The 25,050-nt window shown below is 38.1% G+C and overlaps 2 protein-coding genes across 14 annotated transcripts in view; one reads left to right on the top strand and one right to left on the bottom strand.

Moving 5' to 3' along the window:
- Nucleotides 1-13,035, bottom strand: part of LNX2 (ligand of numb-protein X 2) — a 90,572-nt gene extending 77,537 nt beyond the window's left edge. For 4 of the 11 annotated variants that reach the window (XM_016421858.2, XM_056794709.1, XM_016421855.2 and 1 more), the window contains exons 1-2: nt 12,837-12,975; nt 6,481-6,555 (exon numbers count right to left, since the gene is read on the bottom strand). The gene's annotated coding sequence lies outside the window, so the exon portion shown is untranslated. Of the gene's footprint in view, nt 1-6,480; nt 6,556-12,514; nt 12,653-12,836 lie in introns of those variants that run through there. The other 7 variants (XM_056794718.1, XM_056794712.1, XM_016421857.2 and 4 more) reach the window with 5 other exon arrangements.
- A 54-nt stretch (nt 13,036-13,089) lies between these two features.
- Nucleotides 13,090-25,050, top strand: part of POLR1D (RNA polymerase I and III subunit D) — a 58,847-nt gene continuing 46,886 nt past the window's right edge. The window contains exon 1 of one of the 3 annotated variants that reach the window (XM_056794719.1): nt 13,090-13,209. In XM_056794719.1, coding sequence (XP_056650697.1) covers nt 13,202-13,209 — 8 coding nt within the window. In that variant the 5' untranslated portion in view covers nt 13,090-13,201. Of the gene's footprint in view, nt 14,793-17,673; nt 17,698-25,050 lie in introns of those variants that run through there. The other 2 variants (XM_016421860.2, XM_056794720.1) reach the window with 2 other exon arrangements.

The following is a 25,050-nucleotide window of genomic DNA, read 5'->3' on the forward strand; positions in this document are numbered from 1 at the left end:
TAGAAACATACAAGTAAGCAAAGCAGTGTATTACTTTGTAAACCCAAAGATCTCAACTACTGGGGTAAGAACTCAATATGACAAAACCTACTGAGAAAACTAGAAAGCAGTCTGGTAGAAACTAAGGACAGATCAACATGCTACAACATATACCAAAATAAATTCCATGTAAGTACATGACTTCAACAAAAAAGTAACATCATAAGTAAATTAGAGGAGCAAGGAAGAATTATCTTCTGTTAAGATATATGGATAGGGGAAGAGTTCATGACCAAGCATGAGAGAATCACAAGAGATAAAATAGGTGATTTTGAATGCATAATATTAAAAAGGTGTAAACCTCAAAATTTCTTAGACTTATAAATGTTGGAAATTTCACCATTGGGAAATTTCATACTTGAAAAATTCCCTATTGATAGTAGGAACTCTATTGGAATGTGAACCCCATTGGCATGGGAGGTTCCTCCTCCTCCCTTCTTAAGATTACTTTAGGACAGAAACCTTTTGCTGAACAATGGAAAGGGCTTTGACCTATGCTTAAGCATAGAACAGGAATTTCTTTGAGTCATGATTGATTTTAGAATTGATACAATGGAGATACTTGGAATGACAGAACCAGGTCTTGGAAATTGCAATCTCTACCCTACTCAGTCCTAACAGGATTTAGGAAGGGCTGCAGCATAGATCAAAATTTAATTATTCCAATCTCTACCCTACTCAGGGTAACAGGATTTAGGAAGGGCTGTAGCAAAAGATCAAGATTTAATTATTTGAGAATATGACCTTCAACAGACATGTGCAAAGCCACAGACCTCTGGGCGGTCCTGGGTTAAGCTAGAGCCACCATTGGCACAGGGAAAATGATGGACAGTGATTGGTAGATGTGAGAACTGAGGGGAGGGAACTTGGATGGTTTCCTTAAAGATAGAGGGGTCTGAGGACTGAGGGGGGGTTGTTGGAGAGTTTTGGCTCTGGTTGGTTGGAGAGTTTTTTGGCTCTGAGAGGTTGTACTGCTCTGAAGGAAGCTGGAGGTGGAGGCCTCTGAGACTGTTTCTCCATTTTGGTCACGTGAGTAATAGGGACTGATCTCCTTTCTTTGCCTCAGCTATCTAAGGGCTTGGGCCTTTTGGCCCAGCCTAAACAGAAGGGGTATTTAAGCCCTATTCCCTTCTCTCCCCTTTCTCTCTCCCTCTCTCTCTATATCTCTAATTCCTTTCTTCCTCCTGTTTGTAATTAAACTCTATAAAAGGTTGACGGCTGACTTGAGTTTTCATTTAGGAATTACATAGCTGAATTCCTTGGGGACCTTAAATTAATATATATCAGTCTTTTAAAGTGATTTCCTTGTCACAAAGGTATTATACAAGCAAAACAAGTCAGCTAAAATTAAAAGAGAAGCAGGTAGAAATGAAATGAATATTTATAGTAAAGATGTTATGATAAACAATTATTTCTACGATATAATGGAAACATTGAAACTGATTCAATTTAATAAGAATAAGAGCTATACCCCAATTGATAAAGGGTCAAAGAATATGAAAAGGTACCTCTCAAAAACAAATCTGAAGTTTTAACAGATGAAGGATAGAACCTAGAGGCCTCTTTTAAAATATGAGAGGAGAGAGAGGGGAGAGAGAAAGAGATTGAGAATAAGGATCAATCCCTGCTTTTAACACATGCTGGCTGGCTGTGTACTAAGCAAATCATTCAAACTCTCAATTCCTAGGCAACTCTAAGACTCTAAGTTAAAAGAGCAGGTACTGATCTCCTACCAATGGATAGGAAGATTTTCCACATCAGGCATTCCCTACCAATGCAATGCACAAGTCCAGTTAAAAAAAATCATTGAAGGAATATTAACATTAAAAGAACAGTTCTTTTTTTCCAGAGAAAACTATGGGGTAATTAAAAACAGAACCAAAGGTTTAGAGTAGTCTGTGGGAAACTAGGCAGAAAATCCCTGTCTTTTTGGTCTGGTTTTTGGGAATTACTTCACTTCATCTATAGAATTTCCCTCTTATTTAATCATCTAACCTTCACCATGTTCTGTGATTGAAATCCTTCTCATATTAGTTATCTTTACAAAGCTTAACCATTCAAAAAGTTTCACTCGGGTTGAATTATCTGATACTGAGTGAGATATGTACTATAATGAAAAGCCATTCTATATATATTACATTCATATAGTTTCACTTTGACTTGAATTCTCTGATGTTAAATTGTTTCTTCTCAGCCTATCTTCCCACATTCATTATATTTATAAGGTTATTCTCCACAATGAATTCTCTAATATTGGGTAAATTGTTTCCTTTCTTAATACATTAACAGATTATATTTTACCAACTACATGCTAACAATTATAGTTTAGAAAGAATTTTAATATTTGGGGAACATCCAGAGGAGCTGGCAAATATGATGTAAAGAACTTGATACACATTTATAGATAAATGGAAGGAACTGGGTTTCTAGAGAAGGTTTAGGGAATATATGACAATCCTCTTTTTTTAAAGGGTTGTCATTTGGAATAACACTAATTCAGAGGGAGAAGGTCCAAATGATTGTTCTAAAATTACAAAAAAAAGTAAATTTTAGTTCAAAAGTTGGAAGAACTTTCTAATAATCAGAACTGTCTGAAAAAAGGACTAACAATCTCATCACAGGCATTTAAACAGCCATTCCAGGCTTCCTGAGGATGTTTTAGAGAGGAGTTATGTTGTTTCTAATCAGTGTCTATAAAAAAGAAAGGAACAGTGCTTAGCACAGTACCTGGGCTTAATAAATGTTTACTGATTGACTGAATGTGTAGACATTAGTAGCAGAAGTGATTAGGATATTCATAATGTATAGCCACAAGGTGCTAAATTAAATACCAACCTCAACATGTATCTGTGTATTACTTGCTTATAATTGGTGTATCATAAATACCTAGGCACCCTTTAATTCTGACTATAAAATATTAGCTCCTGTATCCATAAACCATATGGAGCTCTCTGTCTATAATATTAAACAGTTGATGAGTTGGAGATTGACAATAAAAATGTGACCCTGGACAAGTCCCTTAACCTCAATTGCCCAGCCCTTGGTACTCTTGATAAAAGTTTAAAAACATATATGCAAAGTCAAGCAAAACTAATTCCCACATTAAGCCTGTTCAAAATATGTCTCATTCTGTACCCTGAGTCATATTGCGTCTGACACAAAGTGGATGCATGCTTCATTATAGGTTTGTGGTTGGTCATTGCAGTGATCAGTTTTTACATCTTAAAAGTTGTTTATCCTCTTTCATTTTTTAATCTGATCTATATTTTACAGTATATTTTTCAATGTTAACTTTTCTCTACTTTTATATAATCTCTATGCAACTATGTCCTTATGTTGTAGGTAATACTGATCTTGTATTGGGTTTAAATATTGATAGTCAGTTGATACTGATCAGCTAGTATAAGAGTAAGCTAAAGCTGTCAGGGTAACCTAATTGAAGGCAATGGATGAGAATCCTGGATACAGCTTAATACAATGCTTATTTATATCTATGAGGAGAGGCAGGGACAGGATATCAGGAGGTAGGAATAAATAGGACTATCTTACCCTAATCCTAATATTTCTAAATAACCCACCCCCCAATCTAAAATCCTCATGGATTTTCTTATTCACCGAGGTGAACCTCGCTAAACTTTTCTCAACTATCTAAGATTCAATTTCTAACTAAACTTATTCTAATAGATGAACTTAAATTTATACTAACCTCCTTAAAATAATCTATGAAAATAAACTACTTGAAGCTAACTGCCAAATATGGCTGATGGAATCTCTAGGCTGTCAGACTCTCCTGGCAGAGACAGACACTGACACTGTTCAAGTGAGAGGGAACAGAGCCCCCTCTGGGAACTGTTTCTCTCTTTGGGGGAAAAGCTCTCATTCCAACCAACTCTTCTTCAAGAGTTTCTTGGATGTCAATTCAACTTCTCAAAGTCAACTCTCTCAAATAAATAACAGATCTTCTCAGAGCAAATCCTCCAGGCACCTCTTCTCAAGAGGAAGTACAAGAGACAGGCCCCCAGAATTCCCAACTGTCACTCTCTTCCTCCTAGTTTCTTAAAGAGCCCACTGCCACCTTTATCTGTTTTCTTTATTAAAGGGGAAAATAGTAAAGTGGGCAAGCCCCTTTCTCTGACCCTAAAACTTATTCTTAATAAGACTAAATAAATCCTAAACATAAGTTATCTATTTTTTAAAAAGGGACTGAACTAATAATCTCTTAGGTCTTTTCTAGTTCTAAATCCATGAGTGAGTGATATGTATCCCAGGATCAGTATATGCTGAAAAGCAGGGTAATTGCACTGGGAGAAGCATTCATCCTCTCTATGGCATTCAATATAGTATTGCTAAAAGCAAAACATACTGCATATTAGTGTCTTTCAATCTTTCCCCTAATCTAAACACATCACATGCTTTAGGTAAGAAAACAATATGGCAAAGCATCTTTTGCATATGCAACATTATGTGACATGTTAGAGAAAAGACAAACTTTAAATTAGAAACAGTTCATTGCTTCAAGAAGCTCATCAAATATTAAGGAGAAATACAAAGAACCCATATCATTATAATTCACAATGTAATATAGTAAACATGAAAACATTTCAATAAAAGAGCTACATGAGGTTCACAGATGAACAGGGAAGATTTTCTGGAGGGAGCCTTTAACTTAGGTTGTAAAGAATGAGCATAATTCAACAGGTGAAAATAGAGAGGGAGAACATTCTAAGCACAGGAAATAATGATTTTTGCCTGAAAAAATGAAAAGGGGTGGAGTACCAAAAGTATCTTCTCACATTAGGATTCTGTAACACTCCAAGAGTTTTCAAATCTTCAGAAAATTTAATTATGAGGTATTTTTGACATTGTAACTATGGTGAACTAGTTAAAATCCAGCTTACGATATATACTATAGTATTTTGTAATTATAAAATATTTCAGCTACCAATGATATCCCTTTTGGGTTAAAACTGTTAATTCACATTCTTTAACATTATCAAAAATCTGTACTTTTTTTCATTACTTCTCTTGCTAGACTGAGAAAAACTAGCTCCTCCCTGATTTGATTTTCAATTTTCTGCTTTCTAAAAAATGTCTACAATTCAACAAAAATTTCCCAACTTTTGAGATTTACTTAATAGCTTGGAATTTTATAGTAAATCAAGTATTGCTTTTAAAAATTTTCCTTCATATGAGTTGCTTATAAAAATGAGAGCTTAACATCTACATTGTAATTTCAGGTTTTCAAAGTGCTCTATACAGATCAACTCATTTGACTCCCTTGACATAAAGGTGGCAGTGAACTCTTTAAAATAGGTACTATGGTTATTATTATGTCCATTTTGCCACTAGGCAAACTGAGGCTCAGACAGGCTAAACTACTTCCTTATGATCATATATCTAGTAAATGTTACACATTTGAACTTGGTTTTTTCCAAGTCCAGAACTATTCAATATATTATGCAAATGGATATATGTTAAGAGATATTGAGGGGAAGCATATTTCATTTTAAAAGTAATCAGGAAATAAATTCATTTTAAATATTTAAATATTCCTTTAAAATAATATCTGTCACAAAACTGGTCTGTCAATCTGACTTTTAATTTCATGTAGTGATACAACACAAAATTCAAATTACTTTGTTTTCATCACTATTCCTCCTAATCTGCAAAATTGTAGACATATTCACCATGAGACTGTTCTCCTGTATCACATTTTTATGCATACCAATTAAGTTGAAGCCACATCACCACATAATCTCAATTAAAATTCAGTTTATTTATCAAATTACTCTTGTTATCTTGACTAACATATTGCATTTTCTAGTTTATTTTATTTTGGTTATTGTGCTAATAGAGAACAGATGGACAGAAACAACTTAAAACATTAGCAAACAAAAAAAAAATCAGGGTATCAGCCAGGATATGATGAAAATATCATACTGTGTTAGGACTTGGGTTTATAAAAGTAGTTCTGCTATTCAAAAAATATCCAGTAATTTTTCTATAAATTCAACAACTATTAAAAATAGTTTTAGTTGAATCACTCATTCTTCAGTGGAAATTTAAAATCTGGTCTGTGTAACATCAGTGTATCTGTGAAGGTACTTAATCAGATTATCAGAAATATCATCCTGCTAAATCAATGTCTCATTTGGCACAATATCTCTGTTTTACAAAGGCATTAAGAAAAAAATGGTTAAGAAATGTGATCATCACCATGATAAAAATAACTCATTTAAATAGCTCTTTAAAGTTTACAAAAGCTTTCCAACCCCATAAAGTAGTTCAAGTATTATCACCCTATCTCAAAAATAAGGGTGATAATATTTCAGGTTTCAACAAGTTCACTGCCTAAGCCATTCCACTCATGATCCAATTCTAGATATACTTATTCCAAAACCTGTGATATTTTCATTAAAGCACAATGGCCACTAAACTTACCTTGAAAAAGCTTAAGGGCTTATTCCAAATACCCCTTAAAATAATTTCTTTGCATGTGAAGTTCCTAGAAACAATCTGTAAACAGATGTGAAAAGTTAAATAACTTGCACTTAAAACATGACAGAGTAAATTATTCCAACAGTTTCCAAAATTTAATTTTATGATACTGCTGCCTTCCAGTAAAATGAAAAACTCACAGAATGCCAGCAGAATGTCATAACAATAATCTATTTGTTGTTTGCCTTTGTTTTTTTAAACACCAGATAGGTGGTGCAATATCTCAAGAGCAGGATTTGGGAGTCAAGATCAGAATTCAAATTCAGTCTCAAATACTTGCTAGCAGCATGACCCTGAAAAGTCAATCTCCCTGTGCCAGTTTTTTTGGACCAAAATGATAATAAAAGCACTTGCTTTCCCCAAAGAGTTTTGAGGATCAAATTAAGCAACACCTGAAGTATTTTGCAAGCCTTAAAGTACCATGTAAATGCTAGCAATTATTAATAGCATTTAAAGATAACAGTCTGGTGGAAAAGAAATCTAAATGATGTCAAATTCTCTATGGGCAAAAAGCAAGATCAACATCATAAAAAATATTTCGATTGAGTGGTTCTGGGAAATTATACATTATCCAATATAAACAAAGGCAAGCAGATCAAAAGATTTATCTTTCTCCAGTTCAAATCTGGCCTCAGACACTAGCTGGATGACCCTGAACAAGTCACTGAACCCTGTTTGCCTCAGCTGACTCAACTGTAAAATAAGTTTGAGAAGGAAATGACAAACCTTTCCCAGGTAAACCTCAAAAAGTCAAAAGAGTCCAATTCAACTGAAAATAACTAAACAATATAACCACACAAAAATAAAAACATTTCAAAAACACATTTAAAATTAACATTGTTCAATAAGTTTATATTTATTCAGAATAAACTTATATACTTATTTCATCTGGTAGTGTTTTCTTCCTGAAGCTTTATAGTTACATAAGCACGAGCTACTTAAAAACTGCATTAAATCTATTTTAAATGGCACTTAGTGAGCTGTAATTCTGTTCCAAGAGGGCAAACTCAACATATCAAAATTAAGGTGTATCTGGATACTATTAGTAGTGTATACATTTTTTTTAAAAAGTCAAAACCTTTTAACATCATTGTGAAAATAATGTAAAATGCCAAGCAATCAAGTGTGAATAATGTGAGGTGTCTGCATTTTATTTCCTTTAGTTCACTGTAAAAATTTCTGAATTGACAAAGAATTCTCCAATCTATATTTCACACCTAGACACATCATGATTTTATATAAAGGCAGGTTGATATTTTCTAGGTCCCTCCTTGTCAATACTTTTTCAAATGTAGAAGTAACATCACCCAGATGGGTTTTCCCACAGCAGAATATATTAGATCAATGTCTCAAGGAATAGTCTGGAATGATTCCCAGATCATTTTCCTGAGCCATAACAGACAGCTAAAAGCCTGTTACTCTAACTGTATCTTTTTAGATTATTTTTTCCCCTTCCCTTAACTGTCTGCTCGCTTGCCACTTTTTCTGCCCACTCACATAGCTTTGAAAGATATCCTTACAATTAATTTCTAATGGCTTAGTATTTTACTGACTAGAGCAACTTAAATTTTACCAGGTACTCCCTTTTCCAAATCTTTTATGCAAATATTATAGAAATATGGTTGAGTTGAAATTAAAAGGTTAACCTCCATTGAGAGATGTGACCATCAGGATCAATTTATTAATTTCCTTTTCAAAAATGGAAAAAGGATTAGTGGCAATAGTGTGGAGACTGGAAAGCATTGTGCTAATGAGGTTGAATGCCACTATTACAAAACAATTAGGAGCTAGGTAATTCTGATCTTCATGAACTCTCCAAAATGCCTTCTGTTTCTCCCTCACCTTGTGAAGGGATGAATGACTTAATAAAAAGCATTTAATGAACATTTACTATATGAAAAGCATTCTCCATGGATGAAAATTCAAGTGGATAAAGACTACTCATTGTCCAGACCATGAGAGGCAGCTGGAGAAACAAACTCTAGACATTGCCCATTAGTACATCTTGGGATAGACACTGCAAATAGACCATGATCCAGGCCCAGAACTGAACTGGAAGAGTAATCTAGTGAGATTGCATATGGAAATTGTGCAGCACGTTTAATAACCCTAAGCATCCTTCTGAAAAAGGCCTATCTTTTTCACATCAATATTGTCCTAGTGTGGTGCATTATAGCTACATGTCACAAAATATCAGTTTCCAAATAAATAAATTTGTGGCTTGACTAAAGGGAGATGCACGGTGGGCAAAGCAAGCTATTGCACATTACCAAAGAAGAACTGTGCAAACAGGGAAAAAAAAAACAGTAGAGAATATGTAACCAGTAAAGAAAGTAGGTCTGGACATATGGTGAAGGTAAGGAATAACTAATTGATGGAAAGCCTGAAGACCTTTCAGATCTGAGCACTGCAGAAGGATTTAAAGAAAGATTTCTTAGCACCCCCAGTATACTGGGCAAACCCATGAAGAATTTTCAGGATTACATGGGCAAGAGAGTTGTACATATTGAGAGGGTATAATGAATGGATGAGTTTATGCATTATTGAAAGTAGTAACCACCACAAAGAGGGGATCATAGATCCACTGAAATACTATCATATGCTGTTATTTGCACCATTTTTTTGCCTATTTTCTCCTCCCAAGCTATACTTCTTTTTCCTTCCTATCTTCTCCCTTCCAGTAAAATATATAAGATTTTCTTTTTTCTCCACAAAATTCTCCCATACTAACTGGCAAATTAAACCCTACCTTCACTAATAGATGACACTTAACCACTCCCTATACCTCTTTCAACAAGACTTCAAAGACCATACTGTTAAAGAATTTCTACAAACTAACCAAAGAAGAAATTAATGGAGTAAGAATTAATAATTTTTAATATGCTTTAGTTTTCCCTTTCAAATGAACCTGGTTCTCTCTCTCTCTCTTTTTTTTTTTTTTGGAGTAAAGTGTATGTAAAAAGGGGAAAATTCTGCACATAAATGTGTTAATAACTACCACTCAAAAACCTAAACAAACTCTCATCTAATCTTCACAGTGACTATCTAAAACCAGATAGAGAACAGAACAGATTTAGGCCTAAGTTTTCTGGCCACAGTACAAACAGAAACAAGCATAAGGAGGTAGAATCCACAACACTGGACTCATCAACACCATACTAACCAATCGAAGAGTCATCCAAACACCACCAAACTGTAAACAATTCTGGATACAAAATCCATAAGACTACATCACTAGGCCACTTCAATACAATCTCACTTATTTGGAATTCAAACCATTAGAAAGTTTAATATTTTTCTTTCAAAAGTTTGCACTTTTTAAATAAAATGGGACAGATAAGAGACATCAGGATTTATTTTTTAAAATACAAATCAATTTTCAGAAAAGTACAAATGTAGCCCAATCTTGATATTTATATAATTGTAGCATTCTACACTAAATATATTTTAAATCGTTAAACAAAAGTTAAATTTTATTACTGTACTTTATTGTATTTTTAATTTTGGAAAGACATGTACCAAGGAGGTAGGAGAGATCAGATTCTGGTTCTGAAGAGCATGTAACCATAGGCATGTCAACTTCTTGGAGTCTCAGTCTCCCTTTTACAGCAGAGACAGTACCTGAGGTACTACCTACCTCATTGAGTAGTTAAGCTAAGGTCCTGTGAAGAACACACAAGTAAATGCCTTATAAATGTCCATTATTTGAAAACTGGTGACAGCAGCATGGGTAGGGAGCTGGCCTGGAAGCCAAGAAGACCCAAGTTCAAATTTCACCTCGGACCCATGCCAGATTGTGTAACCTTGAGAGGTTAAATCAGTTAGCCTCTCAGTACTCTAAGAACTCTTTAAGCTTAGAAGCTACAGAGAAGATGTCTACTTATAATGCATGCAGTTACAGAATATTTTGTTTAAAAAAATGCTTTATTCACAAAAACCCACTGTATTTTAAAATTAATACACTGGCATTTAGAGAGGTTAATCAGCTTGCCAATGATCCTACACCTGGAAAAGGAAGTACTTTTTACACTCAATAGAACCTCACCATATTCTCACCAAATACTCTAGATAAATTGGATTTTACAGAAACTCTCGTCTAATCTATTTCACCTTGATTACTGTTTTTTCAGAATAAGCATAAAAACATACAAACTATAAACTCAAGCATTCAACCTGAAATTCACTGGAGAAAGGTATCATGGGATCTATAAGTTTGATTCTAAGATATTTAGAATGAAACTGGTATTACTTAATGTTGGTACAGACCTGACCTATACTTCACTCATAAAAAGTCTGTGTCTTAGACAATTTAAAAGGAAAAACTCTGTTATTCAAGGCCTACTTGGTTTTTGACAAACCAAAAAAAGGTAATAGAACCTCTTTTTTTCTCCTCCACTACCAGAGTGGTATGAATAGTCAACATTTAATAGTGTATGAGGTAATTATACCTTCCCAAAATATATTTTCTAAAACTTTTGATATGCTCATCACCTGACAATAATTATACTACCTAGTAATATCTAGCTTTGAATGCAATTTATGAGAATCCAGCCACAATCCAGTTTGTCCTTTAAAATAAAGGGAGAGGCAAAATATGAACAAGTTATGTGTATATATATAGAGGCGTTGATTTCACAGTAAATAATATACTAGAGAAGGCATAAGATTAGATCATCTCCTTTCCTTTCTCAATAACTTACTGCTTTCCCTAATCACTCCCCTTGGCAAGGAATATATGAAGATGATTTAGGGAAAGAGTGCTTGCCTAGGGAGTAAGGCTCCTAGGTTCAAAACCCAGGCCTGCTTGCTATTTACTATCAGTGTAACTTTGATCTTCAAAAGGCTGATTTATATAAGTCCCTTCCGGCTATAATAATTTTTTGATTCTGTGGAGAGCAAGGAAGATAAAACTCACAATTTTGTTCCCATGAAAGTAAAAACTCATAATTTTAACCAGCTTAATATTAACAGGAGCCTACGATAATGTCTTCCTTTTACTCTATTCCCTTTTAGGCTTCTGTGATTTTTCTAATTTTAAAAAAATGCACTTCAAATAGGTAGTGTACTTTTAGAAATGCAGACACTGAAAAGCAGCATCCAAAAGAACAAGATCTCTTGTTCAGTATATAAATTGGAACACCAAAATTCAATTCAACAGACATTTATTAGGCACCTACTACGTGTTAAGCATTGGAGCAATCTTCACTGTAAAGATATGGACTGGACCTATGAATTTATTTTAATTGATTACTTACTCCCAGAGGAGAACTTCTCTGTCAAAGCAGGCCAGGACATTCTTGCCAATTTATAGTCAGTTACCTGTCCTAGAGTACTCCCAGATGAGAACTGCTACCAATGCAAACTGGAAAACCCTCTCTCCATCTTACAGTTAACCTAAAAACATGAAATGACTTGCCTAGGAACACACAGTCAATTGTGCCTTAAACAGCTGGAACCCAGATCTTCAGTTCCCACAGCCAACTCTTTGCTTGCTGCCTTTCAATCTTGTCTCAAAACAGGATAACTATGGTTTCTTACCTACGACATTTAAGGTTTGAAAAGAGGTGTTATTTCTTGAAAAACAGGCTGTGTGTGCATCTTTACCCGTATTCTGAGGAATTTCGGAGCTGGTAAAATCCGACCAGGAAGGTTTCTGGCCACTCTTCTCCATCTCCACTACCCGCAGAGGAAGGAGCAGAGAAAAGGCAACAGGTGAGGGGCTGGGGTAGGGGAAAGGAGGAACCACCTCCCTTCACTCTATCCCAAGTGAATCAAGGGTCCTCCAACAGCCCAATGAAAAGTAAGGCTTCCTTCCCCCGCCTAAATATGTAGCAAGACCCCGAGTTCAGAACCAAGAGCGCGGTCCTCGGTCCCGGCCCAGGCTGGTACGAACAAGCGGTCGGTCGGTCCGTCAGTCGCTTCTTCCCAAGACTTGTCCCGAAGCGCCCGCTGGGCACCGCAGGAAGCTAAGGCTTACCTCCCGAAGCTAGATGTGCCAGCCCCACACCCACCCTCTGCCCTGGTCCAGAGAAGGGCAGGGCAGCTCAGGGGAGCGAGGGATCGTCCTCTGGTTCTTTCTTCTCCACAGTCGGACCAGGAGTAGCCAAGGAGGAAGACGAAGGCGGGGTGCTGGGAGAGAGGGGAGCAGCGGAGGCGACGCCGCCGCTCCTCCTCCTCCTCCTCCCCCCCAGGGCGCTGGCACCTGAGCCCGGCACGCAGGCAGACAGACGGCCGCTGCTGAGGCGACGACGAGAACGCGAGCGGGAGCGAAACGTGAGACGCAGCCCAAAGTTACTCACCCGGGAATCGAGGACTGCCCCACTGCTGCGCGGAGCTCAGAGTGCCTGGGTCCGCCCGCCCGCCCCCGCTGGCAGAGGGGGAAGAGATGTGATCTGGCTTCGCTTCACCAAGAGCCGCCGCTACTGCCGCTGCCGCCACCGCGGGATTCCTGGCAAGAGGCAAACTCCGGCCAAGACTTCACTTGCGCCTCAACCGCCCCTGCTTGCTCGCATCCCGGGGGCGAGAGCCCGCGACCGAACTGCCCAACCCGACACTCATTCTAGCCAATCCAACGGGGCTCAGGTTTGCGAAGTGGGCGGAGCGGAGAGAGGCTCTCCCTATCGAAGTGCTGAGAAGGCGGGGCGGAAACCTAACAGAGCCTCCCATGTTAGAGTGAGTCGGCCCCGCCCCGTTGCTCCCTCAAGTCGCCCCCACCCTCACCCCCCAACCCCCACCCTCCGGCTCCTTGGCCCGGGCTGTCTCCGTCACTTGCCTGATTTCGCTGCAGAAGATTCTGGCTAGGAGGGTTCCCCAGCGCTCTTGCCCTGCGATTTGCACCCCACCCCCTTACGGCGGGGACCTGGGGAGTAGAACAGCTGGGGGAAGAGGCAAAGTCACATGTATGAGGGGGAGGAGAACAGGTGGAGAAAGACACGGGGAAATGTGGAAATGGTGGGAGAAGACAGCTGGAGCAGGGAAAGGAGCAAAGGGGGCGGAGGTGGAAACGAGGATAAAGAAAGAAGGAAAGAAGCACGTGGAAAAGAACACCTGAAAGGGGGATGGTGGAGGCTTGAACCAAGAAAAGAAGACAGTACGAGAAAGAGGAGAGATCCGGGGATGTAGGGCTCCTGGGATCCAGAGAAGGGTTTCCAGAACAGAAGAAAAAAGGAGAGGAAAAGGAAACACTTGGAGCAAAGATTAAAGGAGTCGGCAGGCTGAGGGAGAGACTACCGACAGTTTCAGGGACAGGAGAAAAGATGGAAACGGGACAAGTTATCTCCCAAGTTTAAAACAGACACATCCTTTTGCCCAAGCTGAGCTCTGAAGCGGGAATTGGATCTCCCAGGGAGGCTCAGATTAAAACTCCCTTTATTCTCTAATGCAAACGATTAAGCGAGCGAAGATTCCCACACCCTCGTGCCCGTGTAGATTCCATAGAGGAGCTTCGGCAGAGCCCCCCGCGAGAGCTGCGGGTGCAGGCTACGGGTCCGGGGCCGTGCAGCGTCTGTTGGGGTCGAACGGGTAGAGGCCTGGGGGAGGGGCCCTCACCTATTACGGAGAAAGGTGCTTTGTGGGGACCCGGGGGTCACCCGGTGTCGAGCCTGAGCGTAACCCCGAAAGTGCGTGGCTGTGAAGGTCTTACCAGTCTTGGGGGAGGGTGGGTAATGACCCAGCCATTTGAGGAGGGTAAAAGATCCCACCAGGTGAGGGAAGACCACTCTTAAGTGAAGGGGCGAGGCCCTGTCAGTTAAGTGGAGAGATCCAGCCAAGTGAAGGGAGAAGACCTCCAAGTGAGGGGGAAGAGACGCTGTCAGGTGAAGGAAGCAAACTCCAAGTGAAGGGGATAGGCCCCACCAGGTGAAGGGAGAAGACTCCAAGTAAAGGGGTCGAGAACCCGCCAAGTGGGAAAGGAGCCAGTCAGGAAAAAGGAGAGAAGACCCTGCCCGGCGCAAAGAAGACCACTCCGCGTTGGGGGGAGGGGGAGAACGGGATCTGGCCAAACGTAAAGGGAAAGGCCCAGCCAGGTGAGAGGCGGCCGCCGACTGGGGCAGGGGCAGGGCCGCCGGGAGGCCCCGCCCCCCGGCCGGGTCCTTGCCTCGCCGCGCCGCCGCGGCTCCTCCTCCGGCTCCTCCCTCATTCCTGCTTTGCGCGCCGGGACCGAGATATGGGGCACATCCCTGGGGCCGCCCCCGCCACCTGAGGAACCCGGAAGCTGCCCTCGGCCACGCAATGGAAGAGGACGAGGAACTGGAGAGGTAACGGTCTGGGGGGCGGTGGGGCCGGAGCCGGAGGAGAGAATGGGCACCCGGGGGCCTGTGGCCCCGGCGTTCGCCTTGGCCGGGTCAGGCAGGGCCCGGCCGGCTTGCAGGAGGGGTCCAGGCCCTGGAGAGGGGACGAGCTACTTGAGCTGAGGGGATGCGGAAGGGGCAGATCTACCTGGACTGGGAAGGAGAGGGAGGGAGAAGAGCAAGCTACCTGGGATGGGGAGGGAAGGGACGAGCAGCTTGGGGTGGGAGGGCAAGGGGAGAAGAAACGAGAGCAGTTAGAGAAAATAAGAATCGGTGACATCCCCCCCAAAAAAATAGAAAGGGAAACTGCTGACTGTCGAAGAGGTGACAAAAGGTGGGAAAAGTGGTAGGGCTCACTCTTCGGATATATTATTAAGAAACCTGGTCAGACTGAGACTGAGAAACAGTAGGAATCCATAAACCCTGATTTATATTTATTGCATTTGCATTGGAAAGTCGGGTTTTCAATTAAATGGTTATAATGTACATATTACTATGCTAGTTTCTAAAGATAGAAATATTTTGAAGGTATGATCCCTACCACACTTAGTTTTTATACTATGGAAAACAGCCTTGGAAGTTTTGTTATACCTAGGCCTTAGGAAAAATAATTTTGACAGCTGTAAGGATGAATTGAAGAAAAGGGGTAAGGTTAATGCAAGAGTTCTTAGCTTGGCACACTGAGAGCTTGTGTATATGGGGTGAGTGGGTTGCATATTGATAACTATGACAATATAATTTTCATTTGTAATCATGAATATTTTAATCACTTAAAAAAATTATAAGAAGTTCATAGGCTTCATCAGACTGCCAAGAGGGGATTCATAGCAAAAAAAGGTTAAGTATCTTTGAATTAGGAACAGGTAGATGAATTTGGTTATTAGAATAGTGTTGTATGAAGGAGTTAACAGACAAGAACTAGGATTGTGGCCCTTTAGATAGAGAGAATGGGAACAGTTGATAAAGGTTTTAGACCATTTCCTTACTTTCATTCTTTAACTACACTCCCAATCAACAAGCATTTATTTAAGTGGGCTGAGCACCAAGAATAGAAGAAAGGCTAAAGACAATTCCTCTTCAAGAAGTGGTCTAATAGGGTAGAAAAAAATACAAGCAATACAAATAAGATATATACAGGATAAATTTGGTATTATATCAGAGGAGAGATAACTCTGATTAAGGAGGACAGGAAAAGGCTTCTTGCCAAAAGTGAGACTTGAAGGAAACCCGTAGTTGGAGTTAAAGAGGAAAGATCCAGCCATAAGGGCTAGCCGTGAAAATGCTTGGAGTTGGGAGATGGCAAAGTCTAGCTCAAGGAACAGTAAGGAGGCCAGTGTCATTGGATCACAAAGTACATAGAGAATGTAAGAAAAGTTGGAAGTGGGCAGGTTATGAACGACTCTGAAAACTAAGCAGATGGTTTAATATTTGATCCTAGAGGCAATAAGGAGCCACTGTAATTTACTGAATAGAGGAGTGGTATGATCAGACCTGTATTTTAGGAAGATCACTTTGACAGATGAGTGAAGAGGATGGACTGAAAGTGGGGAGCTACTTGAGTCAGAGTGACCAACCAGCAGGTTATTGCAGTAATCCAGGGAATGAGGTGAAGAGGATCTACTTTGTGTGGTGATAGTGTCAGAGGAGAGAAGTGGATAAAATGCAACAAATATTACAAAAGTAGAAATGACAGGACTTGACATAGGAATCAAGAATGACACCCCAGTTGTAAGCCTGGATGCCTGAAGGAAAGTGGTACCATTCAAAGTTTGGAAGAAGGGAGGATTGGTAGCAGGGTGTAGATAATGATTTCAGTTTCGGATTTAATAAGTTTAAGTTGTTTACAGAATGTCCAGTCTGTTAGCCGTCAAGTTAACTTTGTTGTCAAATCATTTTCAGTCATGTCTGACTCTTCATGACCCATTTTGGGTTTTTCTTGGAATGATTTGCCATTTCCTTTTCCAGCTCATTTTACAGATGAAAAAACTGAGGCAAATGGGATTAAGTGACTTGCCCAGTGTCACACAGCTAGACTGTTACTGGACAGTTAGAAGAGGGTGGGAATAAGTATTTATCTAACACCTGCTATACTGTACTAAGTGCTTTTTGTGTGTTTTATTTAATCTTAAATTATTCTTATGGATTAAATCTCATAATTCAATCTTGTAGACATTCCATAGATTGTAATAGATCTGAGGGTCATCTGAATATGTATAATAATAAAAGTCTGCAGGTTTAGGGGAAAGAGAGAAGCTACATGATCAAAAAGTCTTGGAAAATTTTTGGATGTAGATTGTGAACTTCAGGACCTAGACCTTCCTAATTTCGAGACCAGCACTTCTCTCCATTGTATCATACTGCCTCTTACTTCACACAAGAAATTAAGTTAAGGACAGGCTTCAGTACTTGGCCTTAATAGGAAATATTCTGCAGCAGTGTTGTCAAATTCAAATAGAAACAGGGGCCACTAAACCATACATAAAAATCATTGCAGTTGCACACTCACTTAGAAAACCACATTAACATTATGTTTTGTGGTATTTTTATTTATTTTGTTGAACATTTTTCAGTTACATTTTAATCTGGTTCAGCAGACTGCCTTCGTTATACTCAACCCACTATTTAGAGTGAAATAAATAATCAAATTAGAAATCACAGGGTAAAATCCTAGTACAAGTAGGAAAATTATAGTTAGACAGCTTAGTAAGAGTTTATGTTAAGAAGTACTGATCTCTTGTAAATTCAGTTATTGTTCTTAATGGTTTCCTGTGTTCTCCGTTCTTACTGTTTATCTAGTCCAAGTCAGAAGTCTAATCTTTGTTCTACCTTGGAATATTGAAGAAATCAGTTCTGTACTCTTTGGAATTTCAAGGTAGTCATTCCTTAGATATTAAAACCTTATATTATTCTCCCCCCCATTAATACTTAGTTGTCTCTTTCTCTGATTCCTTACCTTATTTGTAGTTATTTTCTTACATATCTCTGACCATAGTTACCTGATTCTTCTGTATCTTTATTGTTCTATTTCTATAACAAAGCAAGACTTTGGACTGGTAATATGCTTGCTTGCCTTATATAATTTGCCAAAGCAAAAATGGGTCAATCCGATTCCATACAATTGAAAACATGATCTATTAATACAGTCCTGGTGAATAAGACTATGGCATATTAGATGCATCTCAAGTCTTTATCATTGTGCTACCTTGGATGATAAAGGTAAGGAATCACATGAGATTATGCTAGAAAGTAAGCCTAGAAATTAGTTTTCTCCCAGAGTTCCCAGCAACCTAATATCTCACTAATTCATATATTAGGTAAAACAGGTTGTGGTAAAGTAGATAGAGCATTGGGCCTAGAGTCAGAAAGATTTTAGTTCAAATCCATCCTCAGTTTTGTGATTCTGAATAAGTTACTTAAACTCTCTTTGCCTCAGTTTCCTCAACCGTAAAACAAGGATACTAATAGCACCTACTTCACAGAGTCATGAGGATCAAATGAAATAATAATTGTAAGAAGCCTTTACCACAGTGCCCAACACATAGGTTATGATGATGCTGTTGTTTATCCATTCCCCCAACAGCATTTATAGATAGCACTGTGTATCAGGATTCCATAGAACAGGAGACTTTGTTAAAAGACAGTAGGCAGCTTTTGTAGATCTAATTATCAGGCACCAAGTTCCTTCTGTTTGATGGGTAGCGTGTTGGGGTTTGAGGATACAAAGACAAAATGAGATAGTCTATGCCTTCAAGGATCTTAGTTTCCTGGAGGAAGACAAATATGCTTATCTTTGTAGAACAAAAGATATTTAATCAGTTGTTCCAACAATTATGTAAGTGACAGGAATCCAACACCTTGATTTTATATATGAGAATGTGAGAGGAAAAAATACTATTGCTATGTGGAAATAAAGGCAGTTGATAAAAGTTATTGCATGAAGAATGGAAACTGGACTTGGAATTAGGTGATTTGGGTTTGATCTCACCCTCTGTTGCCTCTTGTGTGACTTTAGGTGAGTCACCTATCCTCTCTGGGCTTTACTTTCCTCTGTGAAATGAGGAGGTTGAACTAGATAAATTTTGAAATTCCTTTCAAGTCTAGGTGTGTGACTAAATAATAAATTAGATTTGGGTAGTGAAAAGGAGGAAATGATTAAACTATGGGAAAAAAGTCATCAGTAAGTTTAATAAATATGTTTGGAGAAATTAATTTAGTTCCAAACTATACTATATACTACAAGATAAATCAATGAATTCAATTTAAAATTATACTCATTTCAATTTAGATTATATTCATTTAACACTTACTATATGTTAATCACTGTATACCAAGATAAAAAGATGCCCCTTCCCTCAAGCAAGATGGTTTTACTAAGTAAGGTGTAGCTGTTGTGAGCACTAAAGCTTCTTGAAACCAGAGATGCTAGTTCTCCTTGAACACCCATATATTTCCATTATGTGACCTTGGGTTAAATGTGTACAAAGATAAAAAACAAAATCCCTGTCCTCAAAGAATTTGTAATAAAATAGTGGGGATACAGCAAATATAACTAGCAAGAATATGATACAGCAAAGGAGAGACCTGAATCTTGGGAGATACCTATACTTAACTGGTTTTGAAGAATATAAACCTAAGAAGAAAACAGAAAGCAGTCAGATAAGGAAGAATAATGAGGAGAGGGAAGACAATATCTCTATCAAAAGGGGAGTATTATCAGGTGAAGGAGAATGTGGACTAAAATACACTAATAACTGACATTCCCAAAATACTTTGTAACGTGCTTTATTTCCACTTTCTCTTTATGTATAATTGCAGGTATTATTATCTCTCTTTTACAAATTGGGAAATAGAGGAGGCTCAGAAACTTTAAGTGATTTGTCAGTAGATGAATAGTGTCAGAGGTGGGATTTTAATCTCATATCTTCTTGATTCCAAACCCAGCATTCTATCTTTTACTAGTTAATTGTACTAATTAATTCTTTTCTACAGAAGCCATGGATAACATGATTTGGACAAAACTAATATATTTCAAGTTGTCCAAAATGTTTGCTAAATGAAAAACGGTAAAACTAAAATGAAAAGAAACATGGGGAAGGGGAAGAATGGGAATTAATAAATGTCTGATGCTGCTGCAGAATTTACAGGGGATAGATTAAAAGTTTAGGAGTAATACTCATTTCCAGTGAACAAATGATATATAAATAAAGACACAAGAGAAATGCAAGTAGTAAATAAAAAATTGAACATATGTTTGTTTCATTTAAAATTTTAAATCCAAATTAAAATAACTGAGCTCTCAAATAATTTTCATCCATTTGCCTATAATAAAGTTATTAAAGTTCATGTGAGTCAAGGAAAAGGTCATCTGGGCAAGTTGATTCAGGCATACAATGCTGCTCATGATGCAGATCGGTTCATAATTTTGGAAGCAATCTGACTGTGGGGAAACAAGCCAAAACAAGTTGGTTATGCTCTTAAACTCAGTGATTCCACTATTAGGAAGATCTCACCGAAAGGGAAAAAAATTAAAAGTAGATAAAACTGTAGAAGTTTATATACATATAGATAGATAGATGTATAGACCTACATATACATATACATATCCCCAAACTGTACAGGGTGGCAAGGGAATGGATAACCAGATGGGGATGTCATTAGAATAGATACTGTTAGCCAGTTCATCCTAAATAGGAAAAATGTTCAGAGAAATGGAAGGAATGATAGTGTCAACAAAAAAAAAAGAAAAAACAACTATAAGCTAACCATAATTATATAAATATGTGAATGTATAATAAAAAATGGAGAGCATTAAGGTATCATTTATCATTGATCGATCTATATTAACTTCACAATAGAGAAAGATAATTAAAACACAAAATAACATTACCAAAGAAGAGACTATTTAAGCTGGTTAATTTAGGAATTGGGGGCTAGAAGGGAGCTAAAAGCTCATCTTGAGCTTTTTGCTAAGCTAACATTTTAAAGGTTTAAGAAAAATTAAAAGTAAGATCCCATGAACTAAAAATTCAACAGAAGCAGTCAGTCCGGGAAAGATAGAAAACTCAAAGAAATTTTGGAGAAACAGAAACATTTCTTGTAAAAGGGAAAAGAACCTAAAGAGACCAGTATGGACACATACCAACTCATCAACCATGGTTTGCAAAATGGAAGCAAAGGGAAGGGGTAGGGGGGTGACTAAAACAGCCGTTCTCAACCTCTCAATTTATAGCAATGAGAATACATAATGAATATCAGGTATTTATATTCTGAATCATAACTGTAGCAAAATTACAATTTTGAAGTAGCCACCAAAATAATTTTTTGGTTTAGGGTCACTGCAACATGAAGAACTGTATTGCAGGGTCACAGCATTAGAAAGGTTGAGAACCACTGCTGTAAAAGCTTAGTTTTAGCTTATACATCTTGTCTGGACCTAAATCACAGAAGAGGCTAAGGCTGGGCTGGGAAAGAAAGCCAAAGACAACAAAACTGCCTTTATGACCCTGTTTGGGGTTTTCTTGGCAAATATAATGAAAGTGGTTTGTCATTTCCTTCCCTGGTTCATTTTACAGATGAGGAAACTAAGGAAAACTGGATTAAGTGATTTGCCTAAGGTCACATAGCTAGTAAAGAGTTTGAGTACAAATTTTAACTCCTGTTTTCCTGACTCCAGGCCAAGTATTCTATCCACTGCTCTATTTAGCTGCCAGATGGAATGATAGTTATAAACAGGAGAAAATAGAAATGTTAAAAAAAAATGGTATATATATTTGCTGGTCCACTGTCAGCAGTGTTAGAAAAATGGAGAAGTAGAAAGATATCTTTACTTCATGGGAGGAGTACAAATAACCAGGAGTTACACTTGGGGTGAAGCATGGCCTGGTATCTGCATCTTTAAGAGACTGATCAATTAGAATAGCATGGCCTAATGACATTTGGTTCAAAACTGAGTAGATTCATTCACCCAAAGTGTGGACCCGGAGTTGATGGTAGGAGACTTTAGAATTAGTAGAACTACTGGACCCAAAAAGTAGTTATTCATGCTTCACTTTCTGTCAGGAAGAAGGAATCCCTTGCAGTGACTCTAGAACTCTGTACTATTTATCATTGCACAGATGGCATACTTATCAAATTTGTAGGTCACAGACCTGGAAGAGCCAATTCACTGAAGGACAAAATTAGTTATCCCTATTATGTTTTATCTTATTACAGGGTTCTAGATGATCCAGATCTTTTTAAAGTCTCCCATATTCACAAAATTAATTCATAAGTGATACAATTGGGAAGCATGACAATTTTCTGAAAAAATAGGGATTTTTATGAACTACTACCCACTAAACACCATAACTCAAAAGAGCAACAGCCAAAATAGCTAATGCTGTTTGTTGACTACATTGAGTAGTATGATGACTAGGGAAGTCATAGTCCTGTCATACTTTGACTTCCTCATAGAATGATAAATTTAGAGTTGGAAGAGCCCTTGTAGTTACGAGAAAACAGGTTAAATGACTTCTGAAAATGTGGCAGAGGCAAGATTTTTAACCTAAGACCATGAACTACAAATCTAGCAATCTTTCTAGTACCTGCTTATCTTCCTAACATAACAAAAGTTTTACACCATGGTCAAAATAATTTTTTAATGTGCATAACTGATTATATTATTCCCCAATTCCCCAACCATCATTAGCTCCTCAGTGTTCTCCTCTCTAAAATGATGATAGCACTAATGTCATAAGGTTGCTGTGAAGATCAAGTGGGATAGTATTTGTAAAGCAGGGCCTGGCATGTAACAGACACTAAATGAAAACTTACTCCCTTCCTTCCTCCTTCCCAATTACCAGCAGGATAATATACATAAAGATCTGGAATATGTCTCCAACTTACCTTTCTAACTTTATCTCTTAAGGCATTTTTTCTAAAAGGTCCTATTAAAATGAAAGTGCTGTCTAGAAAGGGTAGTACCCTTAGCATAATAGCCTCTTCCCAGCAAAATGTTATTTTCCTATGCTTCATTCTGGTATGAAGGTAATCCTTGGCTCTCAGAAATTATACCAGCACAGGGCAAGCTCTCATAGGTTCTGTCAAGTTGGAAGGTCTTTAAATATGGCTTTATATCAATATTGTCATATCAAGACCACTTTGTCAGGATTTAAAGAGGTTTCTTACTAGACTGGCTATAAGCTGAGAATTTTTTCAGCAATAACAACCCTTGAAGATTTTCTATCTATAAAGGCATGAAAGGGAAGGGAACAGGTTTCTGATCTGCATTATTGAAGGGAATATCCATACCATTGAAGTCAGAAATCAATAAGCTTTTATTAAGCACCTGCTTATAGGAATTTTTAACCTTTTTTGAATCATGGACCCCTTTGGTATTATAATGAATCCTGTTCACTCACTCCTCAGAAAAAAATCTTTTAAATAATTGAAGGACAGGTTAAATTTCAGTTAGTGGTTAGTGAAAATAAAGTTATAATTTTTTCTCATCTAAGTTCACCCCCTCCCCAGAAATCTATTTGCAGACCCACATTTAAAACTCCCTTTCTAAATATATGACAAAAATGAAACTTTTTATGTCTCAAGGATCTTATGTTTTTTCCATGGACATCTCTGATGTTTGAAGTAGCATAGCCAAATTTAGGTTACTTAGAAAATAATGGAGCGCTCTGGGATGTTAAACATGATCATGTGTATGAGGAAGTTGGATTGGGACAGGTTAGAAGCATGAGTATTACTGGAGTGTTCAGGCTTTCTTTTAGAGTGCTAAAGTGGCCAAAGCCCTGGAGAGAGCTATGAGGTATCATAAAAGCATTAGGCACTAGTGAGTGGGGGGGAGGGGGATGGCAGGTAGGAAAGTCCCACAGGGGAAGGTGAAAGAAAGCCATTTGTTTTGCTTTGTTTTGTTTTTTATTGCTTCACAATTTTGTGTTGGTTCTGTGGACTTCATAACCACGTTTAATCTAGTTTGAAAATCACACAGATGGGTCCGTTTTACAAGGAATATCAATAGGACAAGTGAAGACAAGCAGTATATAAGTGAACTATTCTGATAAATGGGAGGTGAAGTGAAATAATGACAGTTGGGGTGGTGGCTCCTAGGAACAGGTAAATAATAACTTACCAAGGATTAATTATTGAAAACTTTGCTACATTTACTACTTGTGTAGGAAGAGCTGAAGAAAAGTGGCCACTAATAGAGTATGAGTGTTGTTCAGCAGACAAAAAGGAATAGAATCTGGTGCTTAAATAGAAAATTTTAAAGTAGAAATTGGGGGTGGTACCCTGACTGTGGGCCCCAGGAGGGAGGGACAGGGTGGAGGTGGGGAGGAGAGAGAGAATGAATGAATGAATGAATGAATGAATGAATGAATGAATGAATGAATGAATGAGACTCTGCACCTATGGAGGTCTATAGGAACCTGGAATACCTCTGGTTACAGATGCCTTGCTCATGGGACCAGGAGGTTGATAGCCTTGAGTGATCTGCCTGCTCTTCTACTAAAATGAAGCTGCTCAACTGGATCTCCCTTAAAATGATGATGCAGTATCTATCTCAAGTACCTTCTCACTGACAGCATCACATAGCTGCCTACACTCCTGATTGTGGTCAAAGCCAATTAAAAGTGTAGTTCTTATCTGATTTTAATGTATTAATTTAAAAAATAAAAAATATAAACGTAGGATTTTGGACATTATATGGCACTTAGGGATCCTCAGATATGGCTTAATGGCCCCATTTTTATTTTAGTTTTACACTGAATGACATCTCAACACACTTCATGGTCCAGGTGATGAGGTAAAAATCAGTAATGTACTAATTTCCATTGGGAAGATTTTCAATAAGGTTTTATAGGATTCTTTGTGAATTTGATCCTTCACCTCTTGGGAGATGTGGTCTTCTGGTAACACTGCAACTTTCGACTCATTTAATCAATCAATGCTTACCCAGTAAATGACTGTTTCAGCCAAACACTGGTAATCTAAAACCACACAAAGTCTATGATAAGGAGTACAGTTGATCACACCTACTCTTTGTATTTGATTGGTGACTTCATGGCTGTGAACACACAAAGATTACTGACAGGCCTCTGTTCCCCTGTGTGCAAGCCCTGAATTCATTTTTGGAGATTACCTGAACATAGTTAACTTTTCTAAGCAAGGCTGCTCTTCCAGATCTCAGCAGCATCAATCTCTTTCCATAGATTAATTGAGAATAACTTGAATG

The sequence above is a fragment of the Monodelphis domestica genome, chromosome 4 (genome assembly GCF_027887165.1).
Source record: "Monodelphis domestica isolate mMonDom1 chromosome 4, mMonDom1.pri, whole genome shotgun sequence".
In the NCBI taxonomy this organism is placed as follows: domain Eukaryota; kingdom Metazoa; phylum Chordata; class Mammalia; order Didelphimorphia; family Didelphidae; genus Monodelphis; species Monodelphis domestica.